The sequence below is a fragment of the Oncorhynchus keta genome, chromosome 34, assembly GCF_023373465.1.
Source record: "Oncorhynchus keta strain PuntledgeMale-10-30-2019 chromosome 34, Oket_V2, whole genome shotgun sequence".
In the NCBI taxonomy this organism is placed as follows: domain Eukaryota; kingdom Metazoa; phylum Chordata; class Actinopteri; order Salmoniformes; family Salmonidae; genus Oncorhynchus; species Oncorhynchus keta.
The window spans coordinates 12,504,422-12,531,327 of record NC_068454.1 but is presented as its reverse complement, the minus strand read 5'-3'; the positions used below and the strand labels follow the sequence as shown (position 1 = coordinate 12,531,327).

Below are 26,906 nucleotides of genomic sequence, written 5' to 3'. Positions count from 1 at the left end.
CTGGCATGCCAGTCCACACGGAGATGTCTGGCATGCCAGTCCACACGGAGATGTCTGGCATGCCAGTCCACACGGAGATGTCTGGCATGCCAGTCCACACGGAGATGTCTGGCATGCCAGTCCACACAGAGATGTCTGGCATGCCAGTCCACACGGAGATGTCTGGCATGCCAGTCCACACGGAGATGTCTGGCATGCCAGTCCACACGGAGATGTCTGGCATGCCAGTCCACACGGAGATGTCTGGCATGCCAGTCCACACGGAGATGTCTGGCATGCCAGTCCAAACGGAGATGTCTGGCATGCCAGACATTGTCTTCATCCCCCTAAACACCTGCTAGAAGACAAACATAGCCCCCTTCCACCCAACCACCTACCTGCATCAGCAAGTAAATGTTAAATAAATAAATCATTGGGAACAGTATCAAGATTCCACTACCGTTGCCAAAGGCATTGCATTTGATCAAGGAGTACTTCTACAGAACATATGAAGATGCTAATAATAGCTGCTCTCGTTTCCAGCTGCATGGAATATCCCTACGCACACAATATACACAGCGCCAGTAGAAATATTGGACATTTTTCCAGCATGGTCTTTTTTTTAAACTTGGAGCTCTAAAGACTAAATTACAGTTAAGTACAGTCAATGACAGAACAGTAAAGTACAGTATACATGGACAATTCAAACCTCATAGCCCTGCTCCGGTTAGACTTGCATGCTCTGTCCATTGGAATATAAACAAAGTTATTACAAATGAATTTCATATTTTTTTTGCACCATCACTGTGTCACAATCACAAGCGTAACAGTTACAATTAGTTAGGGTTGCAATGCTACCGGTAAATTTACCAAACTTACTGGATCTTTAGTCATTTTGGTAATTAACAGAAAATATGGCAATCGTAACTTTGGTAGTTTATACCATGTAAAAATGTATTCATATATAGCATTCATTTATTATATCTGTGTCCATATCATCCATGAGGATAGTAGATAGACCAGATGGTTCAAGAGAAAATAGCCCAATTAATGAACAAAAAAGCCTCTAAGCAACAAGGGAATTATCTTCAATTAATTGCAACTCTTCCATTTATTGACTTTTTACACAACTGCCACCAGTTTGACACCAAAACATGAAGAAATACGTGTAAAAAACTAAAAAGGAAACTTCATGCTGAAAGCCTCATATTAAAACACCAGTGGTATTCACCAAGTCCATGGTTTATCATTAGGATCATGTTTTACAGCTGTCATCATTTAAAAAAATATCTTATAAGGCCACACAAAGGGCCAGAAATAATTACAGACACCCATGATTTTCTGAAGTACCCAAATGGGCCACTGGATATCTTGTGAAAGAGTACATAAAATCTTTTTAAGATACCAAATTCTGGTATTTTACTGGAAAACTTCAAAAGATTCCAGTAATGCACCCTCCCCTTGTAACCCTAGTTACAGTTGATGATTTGTAAACATCAATAATAAACAATGCATGGAGATGAATCAGAGATGATACTTCTGATATACTGTGTGTAAGAGACTCTTCCAGACAGCTTCACAACAGCCTTGTTTCCCTCAGTTAGATCTCTCAGTGAGAGGTTGGCCCTAGGCGATCATATGACACAGCGGTGCGTCTGGCTCCTCAAAGCCAATATTTTCTTTCCATCAGGTGTGATATTTTGCTTGCCTGGGGTGCCGGTGTAACAGTTATTCGGAACCACGCTTGCGTGCTGAGTAACCTTGCCTGAGACCTGAACTTGCGTTAGCTCCCCAAACTACTGCCAATGCTTTATTTATTTTTGATTTAACCTTTATTTCTACAGGGAGTTCCATTGAATACAAAGGACTCTATCCAAGGGAGCCCTGCATGAACACAATTTATAAAAAATGTACAACATTCAATGTAATAAGAACATACAATACTACAAGAAATTCAATCAGAGTTCCCCTCATACCGACACAGCCTTCACATCACATATTTAAAACAGCTCTAACTCTAAATGGTATTCCTGTTCGGTCTCTCTTCTATCACCTGAATACAACAACAGTTGCCTCGGTTTATCCCAAGCAGCGTTTGTTTGCCATGTGTAGAACTGAATGAATTCCTTTATGCAACCCTGGTTAAGCATTGTTCCTGGAACAAGGGCATAGTTACAGAATAACACACGCTAACACACATCTCTTATTTGCATTCTGTCACTGACTGCCAATATCAACCCCTTCCATGTTTTCCCTGGCCAGGGAATGGTCACTAGCTGGCCGCTACAGAGAGAACTACAGTGACAAATAGGTTAGATGGACAAGTACATGATCTGTTTGTTTTCATTGGGTCAGCTGGGGATAAAGGTGAGGCTTAGTAGTTGTAAGCGGATTTGTGGTTGGAAACAACTGAGCCTCCAATGTCCATTCCAGCATGGCCAGATATTGATCCTACAGAACAAACTATTAGACTAGGTCTCTGAGAAATCCCCCATCTCCTTTCCTTTCCTTTCCACACGCACACGCACACGCACACGCACACACACACACACACACACACACACACAAGCTGAAATATACTGTAGGCAAGTCTGGCACAGAGTCAGGGTAAATAACAAAGCCATTAAAACACAAAGTGAGTCTGGAGATATTACTGCTTGAAATCTCTGCAATGATAAGAAATGTCCTCCGGCAGCGCAGCAGGGCAGGCTGCTGCAAGCTCAGGCAAAATAGTCATTTCAGACCAATATTGGAGTATGAGTCAAAATGACGACGGTAAAGACATAATGAACGATAGTCTCAAGGTAGAACTAGACTACGCTCTGCTGTATGCCTGGGAGGCAGGCTAGCTACTGAACCCTGCAGACTGAAACCCTCATTCTCTTGACTCCATCAAATGGCACACAGTCAGGGTAGTGCTCGTAGAGAGAAGTGCCCTAAGGAGAGGTTTGATTACATTCAAAGTGACAGGTCAATCAGCGCAGTAGTTACAGCTGCTTTTAAAGAGGCGTCAGATTGCCTTTTGGCATGGGGTGGACACTGGACAGTATGGGAATTTGACTAGAGATCTCTCCTACTCGCCACTAATAGAACACAGGACGGTTTGAGCTATGGGCGGATTAGCAGGCTTCTTTAAATCTCAGCTATTAAACAATGAAATAAGCAACAAAAAGTTAAACAATGACACTGCAGTTAAATGGATGGCATATGTGAATAATCAGTCTGAGGGTGTTTTGAAAGGCAACCCAGTGTTCTTTTGGCCACTAGGCACAGGGTTATAGCTGTTTTGAGAACGTTTTGTGAGTCCTTTCTCTTACTACTTAGCTCCTTTCCACTAGCCTCTCATCATTTGGTGTACTGGATTAAACCTAAGAATGGGCAACCAATGTTTTTTCCAGGGTTTGGTACCCAACTACCCACCAGACATGCCTTTGAAGTGGCAGCCTGTCATTAGCCAGTCTTAAAGTGCTAAGCTTGGGGATTGGACAGGAGAGTAACATAAAGCGCAGTAGCAGCAAACAACACTCAAAATCATTAACAACAACAAATAAGAATAGAAAATAACATTTAAGGAATGTCAAATACAGCAACATGTGACAGTTGTAGATCAAAAACAATGTACCTCCATCTTGGTTAGATAATACTTAGAAGGCGAAGAGGGTATGGTGTAGTTCCAGTGTGCCTGTATGGACAGTGTACAGGTGTGTGTTGTGTATGTATTGTTTTAAGGTACATCTCCAATACAACTTCAGGTGTGTTACATGTTGTCAGGAGTGTGGCTAGTGGATGCAGAGTTTGTATCTTTTCAAAAGTGTGTGTTCGATCTGGACGTGTGTGAGACATTCAGTGCGGACCACTGCTCATTTTCTTAAACATTAATTTACCGCCCCATGAGAGCCATAACCCACCATTAAAAAACACAAACACCCACCATTAAAAAAACTGTGGACTGTCCTTTTAAGAAAGAAGAGCAACCAGAGCTCTGGAGAAACAACGCTTCACAACAGCAAAAACCATCCAAATATATCAAAAACGTTTCTCTATCTAAAAACACTGTCCTATTGCTACCCTAGACAGCTCTTCTCTCTTCCGGCTCAGCAATGGCAGAGATAGAGGTGGTCATATTGGGCATGTCTTGGGCTTGTTAACCCTCTGAAGAGGGTTGAAAAGTAGCTGATTGAATGTAATCTGATTACAACAACTGGTAACTGTAATCAGTTACGTTACCAGCAAAAATATTATCATCAGATTACAGATACTTTTGAAAAACTAGCTCATTACTTTTTGGATTACTTTTTAATTCAGAAAGGATGTTTGCGAAAAAATACATTATGACACCTTTCTGTTTTCTCAGTAACATTCAATTAAGCATTGAAAAAAAGCGGCAAGGTTAAGTTTGTTCCACCTGAGCGAGTCTGACCACAAGTCAGAGACCACTATGATGGCACACCAAATGATGACCACTATGATGACACACCAAATGCATTTGATGGATTTTTTGTCTTCTTCTACGTAATCCAAAAGTAACTGAGCGTAATCAGATTACGTTACGGAGTTTGGGTAATCCAAAAATGACATTACCGATTACAATTTTGGACAGGTAACTAGTAACTGTAGTTGATTACATTTAGAAAGTAACCTACCCAACCCTGCCTCTAAGAAAGGCAAGGTTTTGACCGATGTGGGTTCTGTTGATAAATCCTGACTTATGTAGTTAGACTAGAGCTGTACCCTTCAGTTTGATCCCATCCCACACAGAGGGGCTATGGCTTAGGTTCTCCACTGTTATACGTGGTTCTACATGGTTGCCTCTGGATTCCCCCGAAGGTCAGAGTCCAGAGGGTTCTTATTGCACCGTTTTCCCTTAGACGCATGGAGTCATGGTGGTTCCATGTGTGGCTTCCTAGTTCAGAGTTCACAGTTGACGGTGTTGAAGCCGGGGAGGGTGACACGGCCCTTCCTCTTCAGGTCTCTCACAGGGCCTGTGTTGATGCGCTGCACTAGACTCTTCTCATAGAGCAGCGGGTGGTACGCCCCCAGGGTGCATGCAGCGTCGTAGTAGCGCTCGTGGTAATGGCACAGGTCTGTCTGCCGCAGCGAGGGGATGTACTCGTACACATGGACCTCTTCGCACAGCGCCATCATCAGGAGGATGCCTGTAATTACAACGACAGGGCAGAGCATGAGGGGTTAGATATTCTAGCATACACACAAAGTTACATTTTCCACAAAACACACAATCCATTAAGCTTTCCCAGACATTTTTTTTTGATCGACTGAAAGTCATCTGTTCTTTAGACGAATCGATTGGTAGGAATTTTAAAACGTGCATTTTTACATACATAGACATTACTAAAATCAACTATATATGTATTGAGCTTGTTTGATGCTTTAAGCGCACTGTTAGATGAAATAAGACAAATGACTCAAGAGGGAGCCAAAGATCAAGATAAGCAGAAGAAAAAAACCTAACCAGACTATCCTCCTCCCACTCCTATTGGCTTTCACAGATTCTGCCTTCACTCTCCTGAAGTTGTCGGTTATAGGCTGCATGAGGAGTCAGCAACCTTTCTCACCTGGAATGCCAATTTATCTTACCATTTCTACCTTCCTGCGTGCCAGTTGTGGCACATTTTCATGGAACAGTTTCATTTAATTTATAATAATGTCTTCGTATCTCAAATTCATTGTCATGAAAATGAATGAAAATGATACAAACCTAAAAAGTAACGTATTGCCATTGACAACTATGTATAAATAGCCAATAAAGACAACAAATAAAAACATTGCAGACTGCAGATAGAAAATATCCTGATAAAAATAAATATCCTCTAAAATCACATTGGCTACACATGGCCTGTCACAACGAACATTGTATCAACTATTAACTTGGGTCTGGCCTAAAGCTGGTGCTAGCTAACTTATAGTCTGGGCCCTCAGAGTTTCCTGAACCAGTGAGCTCGTTACAGACACAGTTGTAGGCTATTTGCGCAATAAGAGGTCATCAGGGGCCTGTTTTATGACGTTTCCACTGGATCAGAGCATGACATTCTCTTTCATGCTGAGTGGTTATTTAAAGGGAGAGGGCTGGAAGGATGTTTCCACTGGATCAGAGCATGACATTCTCTTTCATGCTGAGTGGTTACTGAAAGGGAGAGGGCTGGAAGGATGTTTCCACTGGATCAGAGCATGACATTCTCTTTCATGCTGAGTGGTTACTGAAAGGGAGAGGGCTGGAAGGATGTTTCCACTGGATCAGAGCATGACATTCTCTTTCATGCTGAGTGGTTATTTAAAGGGAGAGGGCTGGAAGGATGTTTCCACTGGATCAGAGCATGACATTATTCTCTTTCATGCTGAGTGGTTACTGAAAGGGAGAGGGCTGGAAGGATGTTTCCACTGGATCAGAGCATGACATTATTCTCTTTCATGCTGAGTGGTTATTTAAAGGGAGAGGGCTGGAAGGATGTTTCCACTGGATCAGAGCATGAAGGTCCACAGCTCATTAGTGGTGGTGCGTTAAGCCAATCAGAAACATAATCAGATCCTCAAAAGGACACTATAGGTTTACTTCTATGCGTAATCTGGGGCGTTTCCTTACTCGACAGAAGCGCTTCAAACAAAAGACAATGACTAAATTGACAAAGCTTGTAAATGGAATGAAATAAACCAAAACTTGTTTCTCACAAGTGTAGCATAGGTTGTGCACTCTGAAAAACAATGTGTCCCCTCGGACAACGATAACAGTAAAATACTGGAATAATAATATATTGAATGCATTAACAGAAATGACTGTAACCAAACAAACATTGTAGATTAGAAAATATAGGAATGAAGTCAAAAGTTTGGACACACCTACTCATTCAAGGGGGTTTCTTTATTGTTTTACTATTTTCTACATTGCAGCAGCAGTAACTCTGGGTCGACGGCACTTGAAAAAAAAATCTAAGTTCTTGACATTTTCCGTATTGATTGACCTTCATGTCTTAAAGTAATGATGGACTCTTGTTTTCTTTGCTTATTTAAGCTGTTCTTGCCATAATATGGACTTGGTCTTTTACCAAATAGGGCTATCTTCTGTATACCACTAATCACTGAGCCAACTGATTAGCTCAAACGCATTAAGAAGGAAAGGAATTCCACTTTTAACAAGGTTAATTGAAATGCATTCCAGGTGACTACTTAATGAAGCTGGTTGAGAGAATGCCAAGATTGTGCAAAGCTGTCATCAAGGCAAAGGGTGGATATTTGAAGAATCTCAAATATAAAATCTATTTTGATTTGTTTTAACACTCTTTTGGCAAAGAGACAAAGAGTGGCTACTTTGAGGAATCTCAAATAAATTTGGATTTGTTTAATACTTTTGTTTACTACATGATTCCATATGTGTTATTTTGTAGTTTTGATGTCTTCACTATTATTCTACAATGTAGTAAAAATAAAAGAACACCTACTTATTCAAGGGGTTTTCTAAAACTTTTGACGACCGAGAGTGTATATGTATATATGTATATATGTATATATATATATATATATATATATATATATATATATATATATATATATATATATATATATATATATATATATATATATATATATATAACAACATACATACATACATACATATATATATATTCTGGATACCCCCAAATCCATCCCCGTTTTCACACTCCTTAGTTGATAATTTTCTCTAAATCTAAATGCAAAGATTCCAGCCAATGTTTTAAGTAGGCGAAACTGTCATTGTCACTTTCACAAGATTTGTAGTAATCTGACATTTTAATTATCATCAAAACCAACGTAATAGCGAAGGAGTGTCTTTGATTTGATGGCCTGCACATTCGAGGTCGGCGCCACACAACCGTTGGACCCAATGAGGTGTTTCTGTGCATGAGCTTAACTAGCTAGTTTCTGAAACTAGCAGTTTCTGCCTATCTTCACACTGTACTGTCTTTGATGCTATACTGCTGATGCAGTGAGGTCCGTAGAGGGGCTTTTCCTCTCCGGCCTACCTCATTTCCTGTTTAGCTTTGGGACATCGGAGAGAAATGTGACAGGTCAAACTCAGGGAACGGATACATTTGTCTAACCTCTCGAGGGAGACGGAACAAAGTTTACACCAACTCACTCTGCGGGTGACCGTTCCACGACCTCTCTTGCTAGTGTGTGTTGTTGCTATAGACACAAAAGGGAGAAGGTCACCAAATAATCAAAGTGCAAATGAAGTGTTATTTGCCAAGAATAGAAGTGACATCATATCAGCACTCTGTTCATACAACCCAGAGAAATTGCATGATACAGGTCATAGTACCATCAGCTGCCATGGTAACATGGAACAATAGAAACATGGAGCACATAGACAATGATAAAGGATCTCCATGTACGAGTCCTGGTTGGTTCATGCAACCAAAATGAGCAAAAAGAGAAGATGGATGATGATGTTTTTTGCTTCTCATTGCTGTAGAAACAGCCTTCCCCTCCACCTCTTCCTTCTGTCCTGCTCACCTCACCCCCTTCTGCCATATCTGCCCTACCTGTTCCCCCCTCAAATCTCTCCCTCCCCACTAATATCTCCTCCCTTCCTCAGTTCTACAGGTGTTTCCTGATCCTGTTCCGGTGTGAACGGCGCTCCACAGAGAACGGCCTCTCCTCCATGCCCTCCAAGACCACCGTCATCCAGCTCAACCGGCGTGTCTACAGCAACACGGTGGCGTGCACCGCCCGGGTCTCCACTGGTATCCACAACCATGGCTGCAGCACCCCGGCCACTGAGCGCAACAACCCTCCCGAGGTCACTTCCTGAGCAGGCACGCCGGGATGACCAACGGGGAAGAGCAAATGATGACCGTTGGATGATGATGATACAGTAGCTAGCTAGCTGAGCGGTGTACTGTGCAAACCAATAGACCATCACAATGTGAACGCTCTGAGCCCCATGCATAAACACCCTCGGGGGTCTCTCCTCTGCTCGTGCCCAGCCACTTCGATTTGTTTACTGATCGCTGTGTTTACCTGTGCATGTGTGTGGATGTGGGAGAGAAATTGTCCATGTGTGTGCAAGAGAAAGTAAGTTTATGTGAGTGGATGGGGCGGAGGGTGTAATATAGTGAGCATGTGTCCTGCATGCATAAGAGGAAGTGTGTGTATGTGTGTGCATGTGTGTGTGTGTATGAATTCTGTGTGTGTGTATGAATTCTGTGTATGTGTGTATGAAATTTGTGTCTGTGTGTGGCTATGAATTCTGTGTATGAATTCTGTGTGTGTATGTATGAATTCTGTGTATGTATGAATTCTGTACTGTATGTGTGTGAATTATGTGTGTGTGAGTATGAATTGTGTGTGTGAATTATGAGTGTGTGTGTGTATGGATTCTCTGTGTGTGTGTATGGATTCTCTGTGTGTGTGTATGGACTCTGTGTGTGTGTGTATGAATTAATGTGTGTGTATGAATTAATGTGTGTGTGTATGGATTCTCTGTGTGTGTGTATGAATTAATGTGTGTGTATGAATTAATGTGTGTGTACCATTTGATGTCACTCTGCTCTATTGACAGTCTGCTTGTCTTGGTGTAAATACCATCGCTCAACACACTGGCAAACCACAAAACACACAGCACCAAGTGAAAAGGTGTATCTCTATCACCCCCACGACCCCACGCCTCAAACACACTCCGACCCCACGCCTCAAACACACACTCCGACCCCACGCCTCAAACACACACTCCGACCCCATGCCTCGAACACACACTCCGACCCCATGCCTCGAACACACACTCCGACCCCACGCCTCGACACACACTCCGACCCCACGCCTCGACACACACTCCGACCCCACGCCTCGAACACACACTCCGACCCCACGCCTCGAACACACACTCCGACCCCATGCCTCGAACACACACTCCGACCCCACGCCTCGAAAACACATTCCGACCACACGCCTCAAACACACACTCCGACCCCACGCCTCAAAACACACACTCCGACCCCACGCCTCAAAACACACACCCCCACGCCTCGAACACACACTCCGACCCCACGCCTCGAACACACACTCCGACCCCACGCCGAACACCCCGACCCCACGCCTCGAACACACACAACACACACTCCGACCCCACGCCTCAAACACACACTCCGACCCCACGCCTCAAACACACACTCCGACCCCACGCCTCAAACACACACTCCGACCCCACGCCTCAAACACACACTCCGACCCCACGCCTCAAACACACACTCCGACCCCACGCCTCAAACACACTCCGACCCCACGCCTCAAACACACACTCCGACCCCACGCCTCAAACACACACTCCGACCCCACGCCTCAAACACACACACACACACACTCACTCACACAGTCCGACCCCACGCCTCGAACACACACTCCGACCCCACGCCTCGAACACACACACCCCACGCCTCGAACACACACACTCCGACCCCACGCCTCGAACACACACTCCGACCCCACGCCTCGAACACACACACTCCGACCCCACGCCTCGAACACACACACTCCGACCCCACGCCTCGAACACACACACACACTCACACACACTCCGACCCCACGCCTCGAACACACACACACTCACGCCTCAAACACACACTCCGACCCCACGCCTCGAACACACACTCCGACCCCACGCCTCGAACACACACAAACTCCCAGCCTCCGTGCTGTCCGAACTGTGAAAACTGATTCCCCAAAGTAGTGACTACATAAGGCTCTGGAAAGGAGTAGAATAAGATGCAGCCACGGACTAAAGTGCAATAAGCTATGGGATATATTAGGTATATTATATTGGGATATCCAGTAAAGGCTACAAAGACTGAAAGTTTATCAAGAGAACAAAGACTACTTTCTACAGGAAATAGATGAGTTCAGCTCAGAAGGATACTGGTGACTGCTACACTGATGGCTGTGGGTGATCTGGCAGCTGCGGGAGATCTGGTGACTGTGGGTGATCTGGTGACTGTGGGTGATCTTGAACTTTTCTATTGAGGAACTACATGGATTTCAAATACGGGGAACGGGACTTTGCCGGACCTGCCAGCATTTAGATTGGGGAGAATTGGCTTTCAATTCATGAATTCATGTGTGACGTTTGGGGTGCCCCCATTCTCCACATCTTGTGCCGCCCCTTCATGCAAAACTGTACAAAGAAAGTGCTGAATTCAGTCTCTCTGCGTTTGTGTGATTTGTTGTTTCACTGGTCGACTGAGCAATCCAAACTGACCAAATTACCTAAACAATATGTAATATCACACTGCAATACACCACCACATCACTGGGGACAATAAAATCTTTGAGACATCATTCCCCCCAAATGGGACTAAACGACTACCGTATAAATAAACAACACCCAAATCCCACCGCAACACAAAATACCGCCCTGTAACAGTAATGCATGCATAATCTATTCAGATTTAGCTGGTCCAGACGGTTTTCTCTGGTCAAATACTATGGTATAGCTGGTCCAGACTGTTTACTCTGGTCAAATACTATGATTTAGCTGGTCCAGACTGTTTACTCTGGTCAAATACTATGATATAGCTGGTCCAGACTGTTTACTCTGGTCATATACTATGATTTAGCTGGTCCAGACTGTTTACTCTGGTCAAATACTATGATTTAGCTGGTCCAGACTGTTTACTCTGGTCAAATACTATGATTTAGCTGGTCCAGACTGTTTACTCTGGTCAAATACTATGATTTAGCTGGTCCAGACTGTTTACTCTGGTCAAATACTATGATTTAGCTGGTCCAGACGGTTTTCTCTGGTAAAATACTATGATTTAGCTGGTCCAGACTGTTCACTCTGGTCAAATACTATGATTTAGCTGGTCCAGACGGTTTACTCTGGTCAAATACTATGATTTAGCTGGTCCAGACTGTTCACTCTGGTCAAATACTATGATTTAGCTGGTCCAGACTGTTTACTCTGGTCAAATACTATGATTTAGCTGGTCCAGACTGTTTACTCTGATCAAATACTATGATTTAGCTGGTCCAGGCTGTTTACTCTGGTCAAATACTATGATTTAGCTGGTCCAGGCTGTTTACTCTGGTCAAATACTATGATTTAGCTGGTCCAGACTGTTTACTCTGATCAAATACTATGATTTAGCTGGTCCAGACTGTTTACTCTGATCAAATACTATGATTTAGCTGGTCCAGACGGTTCACTCTGGTCAAATACTATGATTTAGCTGGTCCAGACTGTTTACTCTGGTCAAATACTATGATTTAGCAGGTTAAGGTGGTGGCTCAGGGGAATTAGAACAAACAGGATTCACACACGCGCGCACACACACACCTCTACCTATTGTCATAATTGCTGTATCTAGGGCATAGAAAATTGCACATAATGCCAACTCCCCCCCACACACACACACTTATGTCGTTGGCATGGCGACTGGACCCCGAGGTGACAGGAGGACTGTAAATATATAATAATAATTACATTGTTCTGATGATGACATTCGCTAGATTTTAATAGCCCAATGAGTGGTGCTATAGTACGGGTCCTGTATGGCTGTTTTATAATAATACAATAACAGGACTCCAAGCACTCTATTACACAACATAGAGAGGTCGACTGGCCGCATCTCACACTCTCTAACGTTAACATTAGAACCACAGAGCCGGCTTTATAGAACCGTTGTGTAAGTGTGTGAGCGTAATGTGTGTATGCACGTGTACTTGTACGTGTATGCAATAGTCTCACCTATAAACCCAGAGGAGGGTGGGTTGGGCTGGATGGTCTCCTGGGTGTTGCCCTGGATCACGTCCCAGAGATGCCACACATATTTCGGGTGTAGGACGTAGAAGGGCTGGGTGGGGTGGAGCCTCCGGTGCTCCACGTACGGACTGAACAGGTTATAGTCTGGGCTGGCATACCACTGTATGACAGCATGAGAGAGAGAGAGAGAGAGAGAGAGAGAGAGAGAGAGAGAGAGAGCGAGAGACAGGGAGAGAGAGAGACAGAGAGAGACAGAGAGAGAGAGAGAGAGAGAGAGAGAGAGAGACAGAGAGAGAGAAAGACATAGAGGGAGGGAGAGAGAGAAAGGAAAGAGGTTTGAGAGAGAGAGAGAGAGAGAGAGAGAGAGAGAGAGAGAGAGAGAGAGACAGAGAGAGACAGAGACAGAGACAGAAACAGAGGTAATAGTTATAGTCTACTCTAGACTGACATGCCTAAGAAAAAAAGAGACAGACTGACACAAACAGACAGCGAGAGAGGCAAAGACTGACAGACAAACATACAGAGACAGATAGTACTTTTCCTTCTGCAGTCATTTGCATGTGTGTGTGTTGAAGTCGGAAGTTTACATACTCTTAGGTTGGAGTCATTAAACCTAGTTTTTCAACCACTCCATAAATGTAGAGGTAAAAACTACGGTTTTGAGTTATTAAAACTCGTTTTTCAACCACTCCACAAATTTCTTATTAACAAACTATAGTTTTGGCAGGTCGGTTAGGACATCTACTTTAGGACGTCATGTTTCCAACAATTGTTTACAGACAGTTTATTTCACTTATAATTCACTGTATCACAATTCCAGAGGGTCAGAAGTTTAAATACACTAAGTTGACTGTGCCTTTAAACAGCTTGGAAAATTCTAGAAAAGGATGTCATGGCTTTAGAAGCTTCTGATTAGAGGTTGACCGATTAATCGGAATGGACGATTATTTAGGGCTGATTTCAAGTTTTCATAACAATCGGAAATCGGTATTTATGGGCACCGATTTTGCAGATAAAAAAAACATGTTTTAATACCTTTATTTAACTAGGCAAGTCAGAACACATTCTTATTTCCAATTATGGCCTAGGAACGGTGGGTTAACTTTTTATGGCTGCAGGGGCAGTATTGAGTAGCTTGGATGAAAGGTGCCCATATCAAACAGCCTGCTCCTCAGTCATAGCTGCTAATATTTGCATATTATTATTAGTATTGGATAGAAAACACTGAAGTTTATAACTGTTTGAATTATGTCTGTGAGTATAACAGAACTCATATAGCAGGCAAAAACCTGAGAAATTCCACTTCCTGTTTTTTTCTGGAGGTGGCAGATTTTAAGGTATTGAAATTACAGCAAGATATGGATGAGTTTTCACTTCCTACGCCTTCCACTAGATGTCAGCAGTCAATAGAACTTTGTCTGATGACTCTAATGTGAAGGGGGATCGATTGACACAGGAAATAGTCACCACAGCCATGAGTGGACCATGCTTTCACCAGGCGCGTTCACAGATGAAGGACCTGCGTTCCATCGCTCGTCTGAAGTCATTCTAATTCTCCGGTTGGAACGTTATTCAAGATATATGTAAACAACATTCTGAAGTCACAAAGCGCGTCCACTAACGTGACAAAATGTCCAAAGGTTCTGTAACCTCAGAACCTTTGGACATTTTGTCACGTTATAGTGGACATGCTTTGTGACTTTGGAATTGTTTACCAAACGCGCTAACCAAAGTAGCTAATTGGACATAAGTAACAGACATTTTCGAACAAATCAAGCATTTATTGTGGACCTGGGATTCCTAGGACTGCATTCTGATGAAGTTCATCAAAGGTAAGGAAAGATTTATCATGTATTTTCTGGTTTCTGTTGACTCCAACATGGCGGCTAATTTGGCTTCTGTTCGGAGCTCCGTCTCAGATTATTGCAAGGGTTATTTTTCCGTAAACCTTTTTTGAAATCTGCATTAAGGAGTGGTATATCTATAAGTCCATGTATATAACTTGTATTATCATCTCATCATTTATGATGAGTATTTCTGTTGAAACGATGTGGCTATGCAAAATCACTTGATGTTTTTGGAACTAGTGAATCTAACGTGCCAATGTAAACTCAGATTTTTAAAAATATAAATATGAACTTTATCAAACAAAACATGCATGTATTGTGTAACATGAAGTCCTATGAGTGTCATCTGATGGAGAATTCAAGGATAGTGATTAATTTTATCTTTATTTTTGGTTTTTGTGAATGCTATATTTTGCTGGAAAATGGCTGTGCTTATTGTGGTTTGGTGGAGACCTAACCTAATTGTTTGTAGGGCGGCAGGGTAGCCTAGTGGTTAGGGCGTTGGACAAGTAACCGGAAGGCTGCAAGTTCAAATCCCCAAGCTGACAAGGTACAAATCTGTCGTTCTGCCCCTGAACAGGCAGTTAACCCACTGTTCCTAGGCCGTCATTGAAAATAAGAATTTGTTCTTAAAGGTAAAATACATTTTAAAAAGTAGTGCTTTCGCTGAAAAGCCTACTTGAAATCGGACACTTTGGTGGGATTAACAACGAGAATAGCTTTAAAATGATTTTAGACACATGTATGTTTTAGGAATTGTAATTATGAGATTTCTGTGGTTTGAATTTGGCGCCCTCTATTTTCACTGGTAGTTGTCATATCGATCCCGATATCGGGATTGCAGCCATAACAGGTTAATTGCCTTGTTCAGGGGCAGAACGACAGATTTTCACCTTGTCAGCTCGGGGGATCCAATCTTGCAACCGTACAGTTAAATAGTCCAATGCTCTAACCACCTGCCTCTCATTTCAGCCTGCCTGTTACGCGAATGCAGTAGAAGCCAAGGTAAGTTGCTAGTTAGCTAAAGTTATATTATAAAAAACAATCAATCAATCATAATCACTGGTTGATGATATTACTAGTTTATCTAGCGTGTCCTGCGTTGCATATAATCGATGCAACGCTGGGGGATGATTTAACAAAAGCGAATTTGCGAAAAAAGCACAATCGTTGGACGACTTTACCGAACCATAAACACCAATGCCTTTCCTAAAATCAATACACAGAAGTATATATTTTTAAACCTGCATATTTAGCTAAAAGAAATCCAGGTTAGCAGGCAATATTAACCAGGGGAAATTGTGTCACTTCTCTTGTGTTCATTGCACGCAGAGTCAGGGTATATGCAACAGTTTCGGCAGCCTGGCTCATTGCGAACTAATTTGCCAGAATTTTACATAATTATGACATAACATTGAAGGTTGTGCAATGTAACAGGAATATTTAGACTTAGCGATGTCACCTCTTAGATAAAATATAGAACGGGTCCTTATTTCACTGAAATAATCAACGTTTTGAAATTCGAAATTCGAAATTATAGTTTCTGGATTCGACCATATTAATGACCAAAGGCTCATATTTATGTGTGTTATTATGTTATAATTAAGTCTATGATTTGATAGAGCAGTCTGACTGAGCGATGGTAGGCAGCAGCAGGCTCGTAAGCATTCATTCAAACAGCACTTTTGTGCGTTTTGCCAGCAGCTCTTCGCAAGCACAGCGCAGTTTTGACTTCAAGCCTATCAGTCTAATGGCTGGTGTAACCGATGTGAAATGGCTAGCTAGTTAGCTGGGTGTGCGCTAATAGCGTTTCAAACGTCACTCGTTCTGAGACTTGGAGTAGTTATTCCCCTTGCTCTGCAAGGACCGCGGCTTTTGTGGAGCGATGGGTAACGCTGCTTCGAGTGTGGCTATTGTCGATGTGTTCCTGGTTCGAGCCCAGGTAGGGGCGAGGAGAGGAACGAAAGCTACACTGTTACACTGGCAATACTATAGTGCCTATAAGAACATCCAATAGTCAAAGTTATATGGAATACAAATGGTATAGAGAGAAATAGTCCTATAAATACTATATTTAACTACAACCAAAAACCTCTTACCTTGGAATATTGAAGTCTCATGTTAAAAGGAACCACCAACTTTCATATGATCTCATGTTCTGAGCAAGGAACTCATACGTTAGCTTTTTTTACATGGCACATATTGCACTTTTACTTCTCCAACACTTTGTTTTTGCATTATTTAAACCAAATTGAACATGTTTCATTATTTATTTGAGGCTAAATTGATTTTAATTTATGTATTATATTAAGTTAATATAAGTGTTCATTCAGTATTGTTGTAATTGCCATTATTACAAGCACATTTTTAAAATATTTATTTTTATTTTTTTAAATCGGACGATTAATCGGTATCAGTTTTTTTGGGTCCTCCAATAATCGGTATCGGAGTTGAAAAATCACAATCGGTCGACCTCTACTTCTGATAGGCTAATTGACATAATTTGAGTCAATTGGAGGTGTACCTGTGGATGTATTTCAAGGCCTACCTTCAAACTCAGTGCCTCTTTGCTTGACATCATGGGAAAATCAAAAGAAATCAGCCAAGACCTCAGAAAAAAATTGGAGACATCCACAAGTCTGGTTCATCCTTGGGAGCAGTTTCAAAATGCCTGAAGGTACTACGTTCATCTGTACAAACAATTGTACGCAAGTATAAACACCATGGGACCTCGCAGCCGTCATACCGCTCAGGAATGAGACGCGTTCTCTCTCCTAAGAGATGAACGTACTTTGCTGCAAAAAGTGCAAATCAATCCCAGAACAACAGCAAATGACCTTGTGAAGATGCTGGAGGAAACAAGTACAAAAGTATCTATATCCACAGTAAAACAAGTCCTATATCGACATAACCTGAATGGCCGCTCAGCAAGGAAGAAGCCACTGCTCCAAAAGCGCCATATAAAAGCCAGACTACAGTTTGCAACTGCACATTGGGACAAAGATCTTACTTTTTGGAGAAATGTCCCCTGCTCTGATGAAACAAAAATAGAACTGTTTGGCCATAATGACCATCGTTATGTTTGGAGGAAAAAGGGGGAGGCTTGCAAGCCGAAGAACACCCTCCCAACCTTGAAGCACGGGGGTGGCAGCATCATGTTGTGGGGATGCTTTGCTGCAGGAGGGACTGGTGCACTTCCCAAAATAGAAGGCATCATGAGGCAGGAAAATTATGTGGATATATTAAAGCAACATCTTAAGACATCAGTCAGGAAGTTAAAGCTTGGTCGCAAATGGGTCTTCCAAATGGACAATGACCGCAAGCATACTTCCAAAGTTGTGGCAAAATGGCTTATGGACAACAAAATCAAGGTATTGGAGTGGCCATCACAAAGCCCTGACCTCAATTCTATAGAAAATGTGTGGGCAGAACTGAAAAAACCTGTGCGAGCAAGGAGGCCTACAAACCTGACTCAGTTACACCAGCTCTGTCAGGAGGAATGGGCCAAAAGTCATCCAACTTATTGTGGGAAGCTTGTGGAAGGCTACCCGAAACATTTGACCCAAGTGAAACAATTTAAAGGCAATGCTACCAAATACTAATTGAGTGTATGTAAACCTCTGACCCACTGGGAATGTAATGAAAGAAATAAAAGCTGGAATAAATCATTCTCTCTACTATTATTCTGACATTTCACATTCTTAAAATAAAGTGGTGATCCTAACTGACAGGGCATTTTTACTCAGATTAAATGTCAGGAATTGTGAAAACTGAGTTTAAATGTATTTGGCTAAGGTGTATGTATGCACACACACACACACACACACACACACACACACACACACACACACACACACACACACACACACACACACACACACACACACACACACACACACACACACACACACACACACACACACACACACACACACACACACACACACACACATATATATAGGACCAGTCAACAAGTTCGGACACACCTACTCATTCAAGGGGTATTCTTTATTTTTTGTATTTTCTACATTGTAGAATAATAGTGAAGACATCAAAACTATGAAATAACACATATGGAATCATGTAGTAAACAAAAAAGTGTTAAACAAATCAACATTTATTTGAGATTATTCAAAGCAGCCACTCTTTGCCTTGATGACAGGTTTGCACACTCTTGGCATTCTCTCAACCAGCTTCATGAGGACACCTGGAATCCATTTAAATTATCAAGTGTGCCTTGTTAAAAGTTAATTTCTGGAATTTCTTTCATTCTTAATGCATTTGAGCCAATCAGTTGTGTTGTGACAAGGTAGGGGTGGTATACAGAAGACAGCCCTATTTGGTAAAATACCAAGTATTTTATGGCAAGAACAGCTAAAATAAGCAAAGAGAAACGACAGTCCATCATTACTTTAAGACATGAAGGTCAGTCAATCTGGAACTTTTCAAGAACTGTGAAAGTTTCTTCAAATGCAGTCACAAAACCATCAAGTGCTATGATGAAACTGGCTCTCATGAGGACCAACACAGGAAAGGAAGACCTAGAGTAACCTCTGCTGCAGAGGATAAATTCATTAGAGTTACCAGCCTCAGAAATTGCAGCCCAAATAAATACTTCAGAGTTCAAGTAACAGACACATTTCAACTATTCATAGGACACTACGTGAATCAGGCCATTATGGTCAAATTGCTGCAAAAAAAACTACTAAAGGACACCAATAAGAAGAAGAGAGAGATGTGCTTGGGGCAAGAAACACGAGCCATGGACATTAGTCCGCTGGAAATCTGTCCTTTGGTCTGATGAGTCTAAATTTGAGATGTTTGGTTCCAACCTCTGTGTCTTTGTGAGGCGCAGAGTAGGTGAACGGATGATCTCTGCATGTGTGGTTCCCACCGTGAAGCATGAAGGAGGAGGAGTTAAGGTTTGGGTGTGCTTTTTTAGGAACACTGTCAGTGATGTATTTTAGAATTCAAGGCACACTTAACCAGCATGGCTACCGCAGCATTCTGCAGCGATACGCTGTCCCTTTTGGTTTGTGCTTAGTGGGACTATAATTTGTTTTTCAACAGGACAATGACCCAAAACACACCTCCAGGCTGTGTAAGGGCTATTTGACCAAGAAGGAGAGTGATGGAGTATTGGATATCAGAGCGACGTCAACTTACCGGCACTACGACCAGGAATACGACCTTCCCTAGGCAGATCCTTTGTTCAAACGATCCAAGGAATTTGAACTGATTTCAGGGTCTGACCCAAAACAACGTCGCCGCAGAAGAGGTAGACGGAGTGGCCTTCTGGTCAGACTTCGGAGGCGCGCACACCACCCACCGCTTCCGAGTATATTACTTGCTAACGCCCAGTCTCTAGATAACAAGGTAGATGAAATTAGAGCAAGGGTTGCTTTCCAGAGAGACATCTGGGATTGTCACATCCAAATATAACAGTGTAGTTATTCCCTCCGCAAGGCAATCAAACAATCGAAATGTCAGCATAAGGACAAAGTGGAGTCGCAATTCAACGGCTCAGATACGAGACGTATATGGAAGGGTCTACAGACAATCAGGGATTACAAAAAGAAAACCAGCCAAAAGAAAATGGCCCGCTTTGAGGATAGCACAGTGCCACCGACATGGCCTGCTGACAAGGACTAGGTGAGTAAGACATTTAAACGTGTCCTCAACGTCAACATTGAAGAGGTGACTCCGGGATGCTGGCCTTCTTGGCAGAGTTGCAAAGAAAAAGCCATATCTCAGACTAGCCAATAAAAATTAAAGATTAAGATGGGCAAAAGAACACAGACACTGGACAGAGGAACTCTGAGCATCCCGGAGTCGCCTCTTCACTGTTGAAGTTGAAACTGGTGTTTTGCGGGTACTATTTAATGAAGCTGCCAGTTGAGGACTTGTGAGGCATCGGTTTCTCAAAATAGACAGTCTAATTGTACTTGTCCTCTTGCTCAGTTGTGCACCGGGGCCTCCCACTCCTCTTTCTATTCTGATTAGAGCCAGTGAAGGGAGTAGTACACAGCGTTGTATGAGAGCTTCAGTTTCTTGGCAATTTCTCGCATGGAATAGCCTTAATTTCTCAGAACAAGAATAGACTGACGAGTTTCAGAAGAAAGTTCCTTATTTCTGGCCATTTTGAGCCTGTAATCATACCCACAAATGCTGATGCTCCAGATACTCAACTAGTCTAAAGAAAGCCAGCTTTATTGCTTCTTTAATCAAAACAACAGTTTTCAGCTATGCTAACATAATTGCAAAAGGGTTTTTTATTGGCTGATTTTTAATGGAATATCTACATATGCGTACAGTTGCCCATTATCAGTAACCATCACTCCTGTGTTCCAATGGCACGTTGTGTTAGCTAATACAAGTTTATCGTTTTAAAAGGCTATGAATTAGCCCAATTTGGAGCAGGGTGAAAAAACAATTGTTACGAGGACTTTAGTGGTGTGAATAAATGTTTCAACAAATTGTGGGCTGATAAGTGTTCATTAAATTAAAAAGGGCTGAGTGGTGAATGGCAGGCAGCTCTCAGAGACAGAGAGAAGGAGAGACAGCACAGTGATGGAGAGAGACTGGGTCAGCAAGTTAACAGCTTGACGTCTGGGCTCTACTGAGGTAAAACTATTAAACACACACACTGCCTTGAAGGTAGTGTGTGTAGATCTGTGTGTTTGTTTTGCAACATTTCAGGCAACACCTGCTAACCGTCTCCACTTATGTTCCCACCTGTTTAATTAAACAGCGTATTAGTCTAACAGCCATTGTAAAATGTATTCACCAGAGAGAGAGAGAGAGAGAGAGAAAGATAACATGTCTCCTGAAGTGATGACATAACAAACAAGAGCTAAGGACTAAATAATTCAAATCTATTAGAAAAGAGAGGAGTGGGGAGAAATAGGGGGGGTGATTAACCTGCTGGACCCAGGAGTCCCATGAAGTCTATTAATCAGTGATTCACAATAATCATCATAGCCTTGTCCTTTACCCCAGGACTTATTACTGAGCATGCACCTCAGCTCAGAGAGAAGTAGGTATAAAGTGAGGGGGGGTACATGAAGAAAGAGGAGGATCAGAGAGAGAGGCTGATTGGTCCTGCAGCATAATAATCGTGGAATAAAGAGAGGAGGTGACAAGAGGAGAGGGAAATGAGGAAGGGGAGACAGAGAAGGAGGGGAGAGAGAAAGAGAAGGTAGGGAGAGAGAAAGAGAAGGTAGGGAGAGAGAAAGAGGAGGGGAGAGGGAAAGAAGGAGGGGAGAGGGAAAGAAGGAGGGGAGAGAGAAAGAAGGAGGGGAGAGAGAAAGAAGGAGGGAACAGAGAAAGAAGGAGGGGAAAGAAGGAGGGTAGAGAAAAGGAGGGTAGAGAAAAGGAAAGGAGAGGAGAGAGAGAGAAGGGGGAAACCTAAAACTAGCAGCCTTATGACTGTCAACATACATGTAGGTGGCGATAAAGAAGAAACTGTAAAATATATAAAAGAGAGGAAGAAGAGGTGGCAGAGGAGGGAAATAGGGAAGCAATGTCAGAGGAAAAGAAGAGAGGAAGAAGAGGTGGCAGAGGAGGGAAATAGGGAAGCAATGTCAGAGGAAAAGAAGAGGTGGCAGAGGAGGGAAATAGGGAAGCAATGTCAGAAGAAAAGAAGAACAGAAAACGAGGAGAAGAAAGAGGGGATTGGAGAGAGGAGAAAGGAGGAGGCATGCGGGTTATAGAAAGTTGACATGTAATAATTAGACAGTGTGTGGGTGTATGATGTAGCAGTCTGTCCCATCAGGCCGTGGGTTAGAGAGACCAACAAGGCTAACCTGTCCACGTGTGGTCTTTCACAACTACAGTTCCTCATTAACATTACTATCCGGCGCCGACAGAGATGGCCGCCTCGCTTCTCGTTCCTAGTTTTTTGTTATTTCTTACAATGGTACCCCAGGTAATCTTAGGTTTCATTACATACAGTCGGGAGGAACTACTGAATATAAGAGCAACGTCAACTCACCATCATTAGGAATACGACTTTCCCAACGCTGATCCTGTGTTTTGCCCACAACCCAGGACAGTGGATCATATCCCAGCCAGCGAACCACAACAACGTTGCCGTAAAAAGGGCAGACAAAGCGGTCTTCTGGTCAGCAGACACATTGACGGCCCTGAACAAACTTCTTTTGACTCTATGTAAACTGGAAACCACATGTCCTGAGGCTGCATTCATTGCAGCTGGGGATTTTAACAAGGCTAATCTGAAAACAAGACTCCATAAATTCTATCAGCATATTGATTGTGCTACCAGGGCTGGTAAAACCCTGGATCATTGTTATTCTAACTTCCGTGACGCATATAAGGCCCTCCCCCGCCCTCCTTTTGGAAAAGCTGACCACGACTCCACAGAAAGCACCCGCACAGGTCTGTTCAACGCTGGCCCAAACAATATGATTCCACGCTTCAAGATTGCTTCGATCACGTGGACTGGGATATGTTCCCCACTGCGTCAAATAACAACATTGTCGAATACGCTGATTCGGTGAGCGAGTTTATTAGCAAGTGCATCAGCGATGTCGTACCCACAGCAACTATTAAAACATTCCCAAACCAGAAACCATGGATTGATGGCAGCATTCGTGTGAAACTGAAAGCGCGAACCACTGCTTTTAACCAGGGAAAGGTGACAGGAAACATAACCGAATACAAACAGTGTAGCTATTCCCTCCGCAATCAAAAAAGCTAAGCGTCAGTATAGAGAATGTAGTGTCGCAATTCAACGGCTCAGACACAAGAGGTATGTGGCAGGGTCTACAGTCAATCACGGATTACAAAAAGAAAACCAGCCCCGTCGCAGACCAGGATGTCTTGCTCCTAGACAGACTAAACAACTTCTTTGCTCGCTTTGAGGACAATACAGTGCCACTGACATGGCCCGCAACCAAAACCTGTGGACACTCCTTCACTGCAGCCGATGTGAGTAAAACATTTAAACGTGTTAACCCTCGCAAGGCTGCAGGCCCCGGCGGCATCACCAGCCGCCGGGGCTGACTGGTGTGTCCTTATCCCAGTCTGCTGTTCCCACATGCTTCAAGAGGGCCACCATTGTTCCTGTTGCCAAGAAGGCTAAGGTAACTGAGCCAAACGACTACCGCCCCGTAGCACTCATTTCCATCATCATGAAGTGCTTTGGGAGACTAGTCAAGGACCATATCACCTCCACCCTACCCGACACCCTAGACCCACTCCAATTTGCTTACCGCCCCAATAGGTCCACAGACAACGCAATCGCAACCACACTGCACTCTTCCCTAACCCATCTGGACAAGAGGAGTACCTATGTGAGAATGCTGTTCATTGCCTACAGCTCAGCATTTAACACCATAGTACCCTCCAAACTCATCATCAAGCTCGAGACCCTGGGTCTCGACCCTGCCCTGTGCAACTGGGTACTGGACTTCCTGAAGGGCCGCCCCCAGATGGTGAGGGTAGATAACAACATCTCCACCCCGCTGATCCTCAACACTGGGGCCCCACAGGGGTGTGTTCTGAGCCTTCTCCTGTACTCCCTGTTCACCCACGACTGCGTGGCCATGCACGCCTCCAACTCAATCATCAAGTTTGCAGACGACACTACAGTGGTAGGCTTGATTACTAACAGAGACGAGACGGCCTACAGGGAGGAGGTGAGGGCCCTCGGAGCGTGGTGTTAGGAAAATAACCTCACACTCAACTTCAACTAAAACAAAGGAGATGATCGTGGACTTCAGGAAACAGCAGAGGGAGCACCCCCCCTATCCACATCGACGGGACAGTAGTGGAGAGGGTAGTAAGTTTTAAGTTCCTCGTCGTACACATCACGGACAAACTGAATTGGTCCACCCACACAGACAGCGTGGTGAAGAAGGCGCAGCAGCGCCTCTTCAACCTCAGGAGGCTGGAGAATTTTTTTTTTTTTCACCAAAAGCACTCACAAACTTCTATAGATGCACAATTGAGAGCATCCTGTCGGGCTGTATCACCGCCTGGTATGGCAACTGCTCCGTCCACAACTGTAAGGCTCTCCAGAGGGTAGTGAGATCTGCACAACGCATCACTACCTGCCCTCCAGGACACCTACACCACCCGATGTCACAGGAAGGCCATAAAGATCATCAAGGACAACAACCACCCGAGCCACTGCCTGTTCACCCCGCTATCATCCAGAAGGCGAGGTTAGTACAGGTGCATCAAAGCTGGGACCGAGAGACTGAAAAACAGCTTCTATCTCAAGGCCATCAGACTGTTAAACAGCCACTTTAATCACTTTAAATAATGCCACTTTTATGTTTACATACCCGACATTACTCATCTCATATGTATATACTGTACTCTATACCATCTACTGCATCTTGCCTATGCCGTACTGTACCATCACTCATTCATATATTTTTATGTACATATTCTTCATCCCTTTACACTTGTGTGTATAAGGTAGTTGTTGTGGAATTGTTAGGTTAGATAATTCATTGTGCTTATAGATCTGACAATGCAGTAATAACCAATCATTACGCTACACTCACATTAACATCTGCTAACCATGTGTATGTGACAAATAACATTTGATTTGATTTGATCGTAACCTTGGCCCATCCTCCACCCATTCAACAGGACTTTGGGGCTCTGCTGGGTGACGTTCTTTACATATTGCCTGCTAGATGCCGTTACTGGGCTTCTCAGACAGAGTGGGCAAAGTAAGAAAAGAGAATAGTGTCTGCTTCAAACACACAGACACACACACCTTGTGTAGGTTGACAGCATACGGAGCAGGGTCCCAGGCCACCAGAGTCACGTTCTTATACAGGGAGCTGGTGTTGAAGCGGTGATCAGGATTGGCCAGGATCTGTTAAGGGGAGGAGTCAAAGTTGACACAGGAAACTAGATGCAGCATTGCAGTGCCCATACAAATGGAATAGAAACTGAAATCTGGAAACTGACTATAGGTCTATAACCCCTAACCTGTAGAGTAATATAATATTAACTCTAGGTCTATAACACCTAACCTGTAGAGTAATATAATATTAACTCTAGGTCTATAACCCCTAACCTGTAGAGTAATATAATATTAACTCTAGGTCTATAACCTCTAACCTGTAGAGTAATATAATATTAACTCTAGGTCTATAACCTCTAACCTGTAGAGTAATATAATATTAACTCTAGGTCTATAACCCCTAACCTGTAGAGTAATATAATATTAACTCTAGGTCTATAACCCCTAACCTGTAGAGTAATATAATATTAACTCTAGGTCTATAACCTCTAACCTGTAGAGTAATATAATATTAACTCTAGGTCTATAACCTCTAACCTGTAGAGTAATATAATATTAACTATAGGTCTATAACCCCTAACCTGTAGAGTAATATAATATTAACTCTAGGTCTATAACCTCTAACCTGTAGAGTAATATAATATTAACTATAGGTCTATAACCTCTAACCTGTAGAGTAATATAATATTAACTAATTCATAACTATGTATTTCTTGTAGTAAAATAGTAGCTACAACAAATGTTAATTTTGTCTCTGGAACAGGAGAGAAGAAATTGGATTTCTTTCTTTCAGCATCTCTTGAGAGAATGGGAATGTGCGGTTAGGAACTCAATCACATAAAACTGACAGTATTTCAAACACGTAAATGCATCCAAGTCGAACTGAAATCTCATCAGATATATGTTTGATCGTTTTCACAGTGTTTCATTTCTTTACAACCGGTCAAACTGATGTCATTTGTAAATGGGAAGAATGGTATGTTTTCTCCCTGGCCCCTAAACATCCTCGTTGCACGAGAGAAGCAGAAATGAAAGAGAAAACTGGATGATTTCTGACATTCTGGTGAGCAGCGCTTTATTTAGTCTTCTAGAGCAAGAAGTTATGACCGAAGAGAAGCTTCATGTATCTTATTATAGACGAGTTGACAAATAGCCTACCAAATGTCAGAAATGACAACTAGAAAAATCTCAATTGGGCTTAAATCATTTTATAATAAGCACCCCATGTGAAAAATACTTCCTTCATCCCTGACTGACACACACACACACCTGCGAGTTAATGATGCGGATGGTGGTCTTGTTCCCCACGTCCCTCTCATAGCCCTCTGTAGGTGCTGTGTTGAACCGCAGAACTGCATCATGGGAATCTGGGGGTTAGGCAAAGACAACATAAGTCAATTTAATGTCACTGAACAAAGAAAATCAAATGCCACTCAGCTAGGAAAATCAAATGCCACTCAGCTAGGAAAATCAAATGCCACTCAGCTAGGAAAATCAAATGCCACTCAGCTAGGAAAATCAAATGCCACTCAGCTATGAAAAT

The 26,906-nt window shown here is 42.8% G+C and overlaps 2 protein-coding genes across 3 annotated transcripts in view; one reads left to right on the top strand and one right to left on the bottom strand.

Moving 5' to 3' along the window:
• The window catches only part of tmtops2b (teleost multiple tissue opsin 2b), an 81,129-nt gene extending 71,093 nt beyond the window's left edge, over positions 1 to 10,036 (top strand). Inside the window, exon 4 of the mRNA XM_052493166.1 lies at positions 8,570 to 10,036. Within this exon, the coding sequence (XP_052349126.1) occupies positions 8,570 to 8,785 (216 nt within the window). The 3' untranslated portion in view covers positions 8,786 to 10,036. The remainder of the gene's footprint in view (positions 1 to 8,569) is intronic.
• Positions 2,116 to 26,906, bottom strand: part of LOC118366594 (beta-galactoside alpha-2,6-sialyltransferase 2-like) — a 102,835-nt gene continuing 78,044 nt past the window's right edge. For both annotated transcript variants that reach the window (XM_052493165.1, XM_052493164.1), the window contains 4 exons: positions 26,633 to 26,730; positions 25,331 to 25,432; positions 12,716 to 12,890; positions 2,116 to 5,135 (listed from right to left, as the gene is read on the bottom strand). In XM_052493165.1, coding sequence (XP_052349125.1) covers positions 4,888 to 5,135; positions 12,716 to 12,890; positions 25,331 to 25,432; positions 26,633 to 26,730 — 623 coding nt within the window. In that variant the 3' untranslated portion in view covers positions 2,116 to 4,887. The remainder of the gene's footprint in view (positions 5,136 to 12,715; positions 12,891 to 25,330; positions 25,433 to 26,632; positions 26,731 to 26,906) is intronic.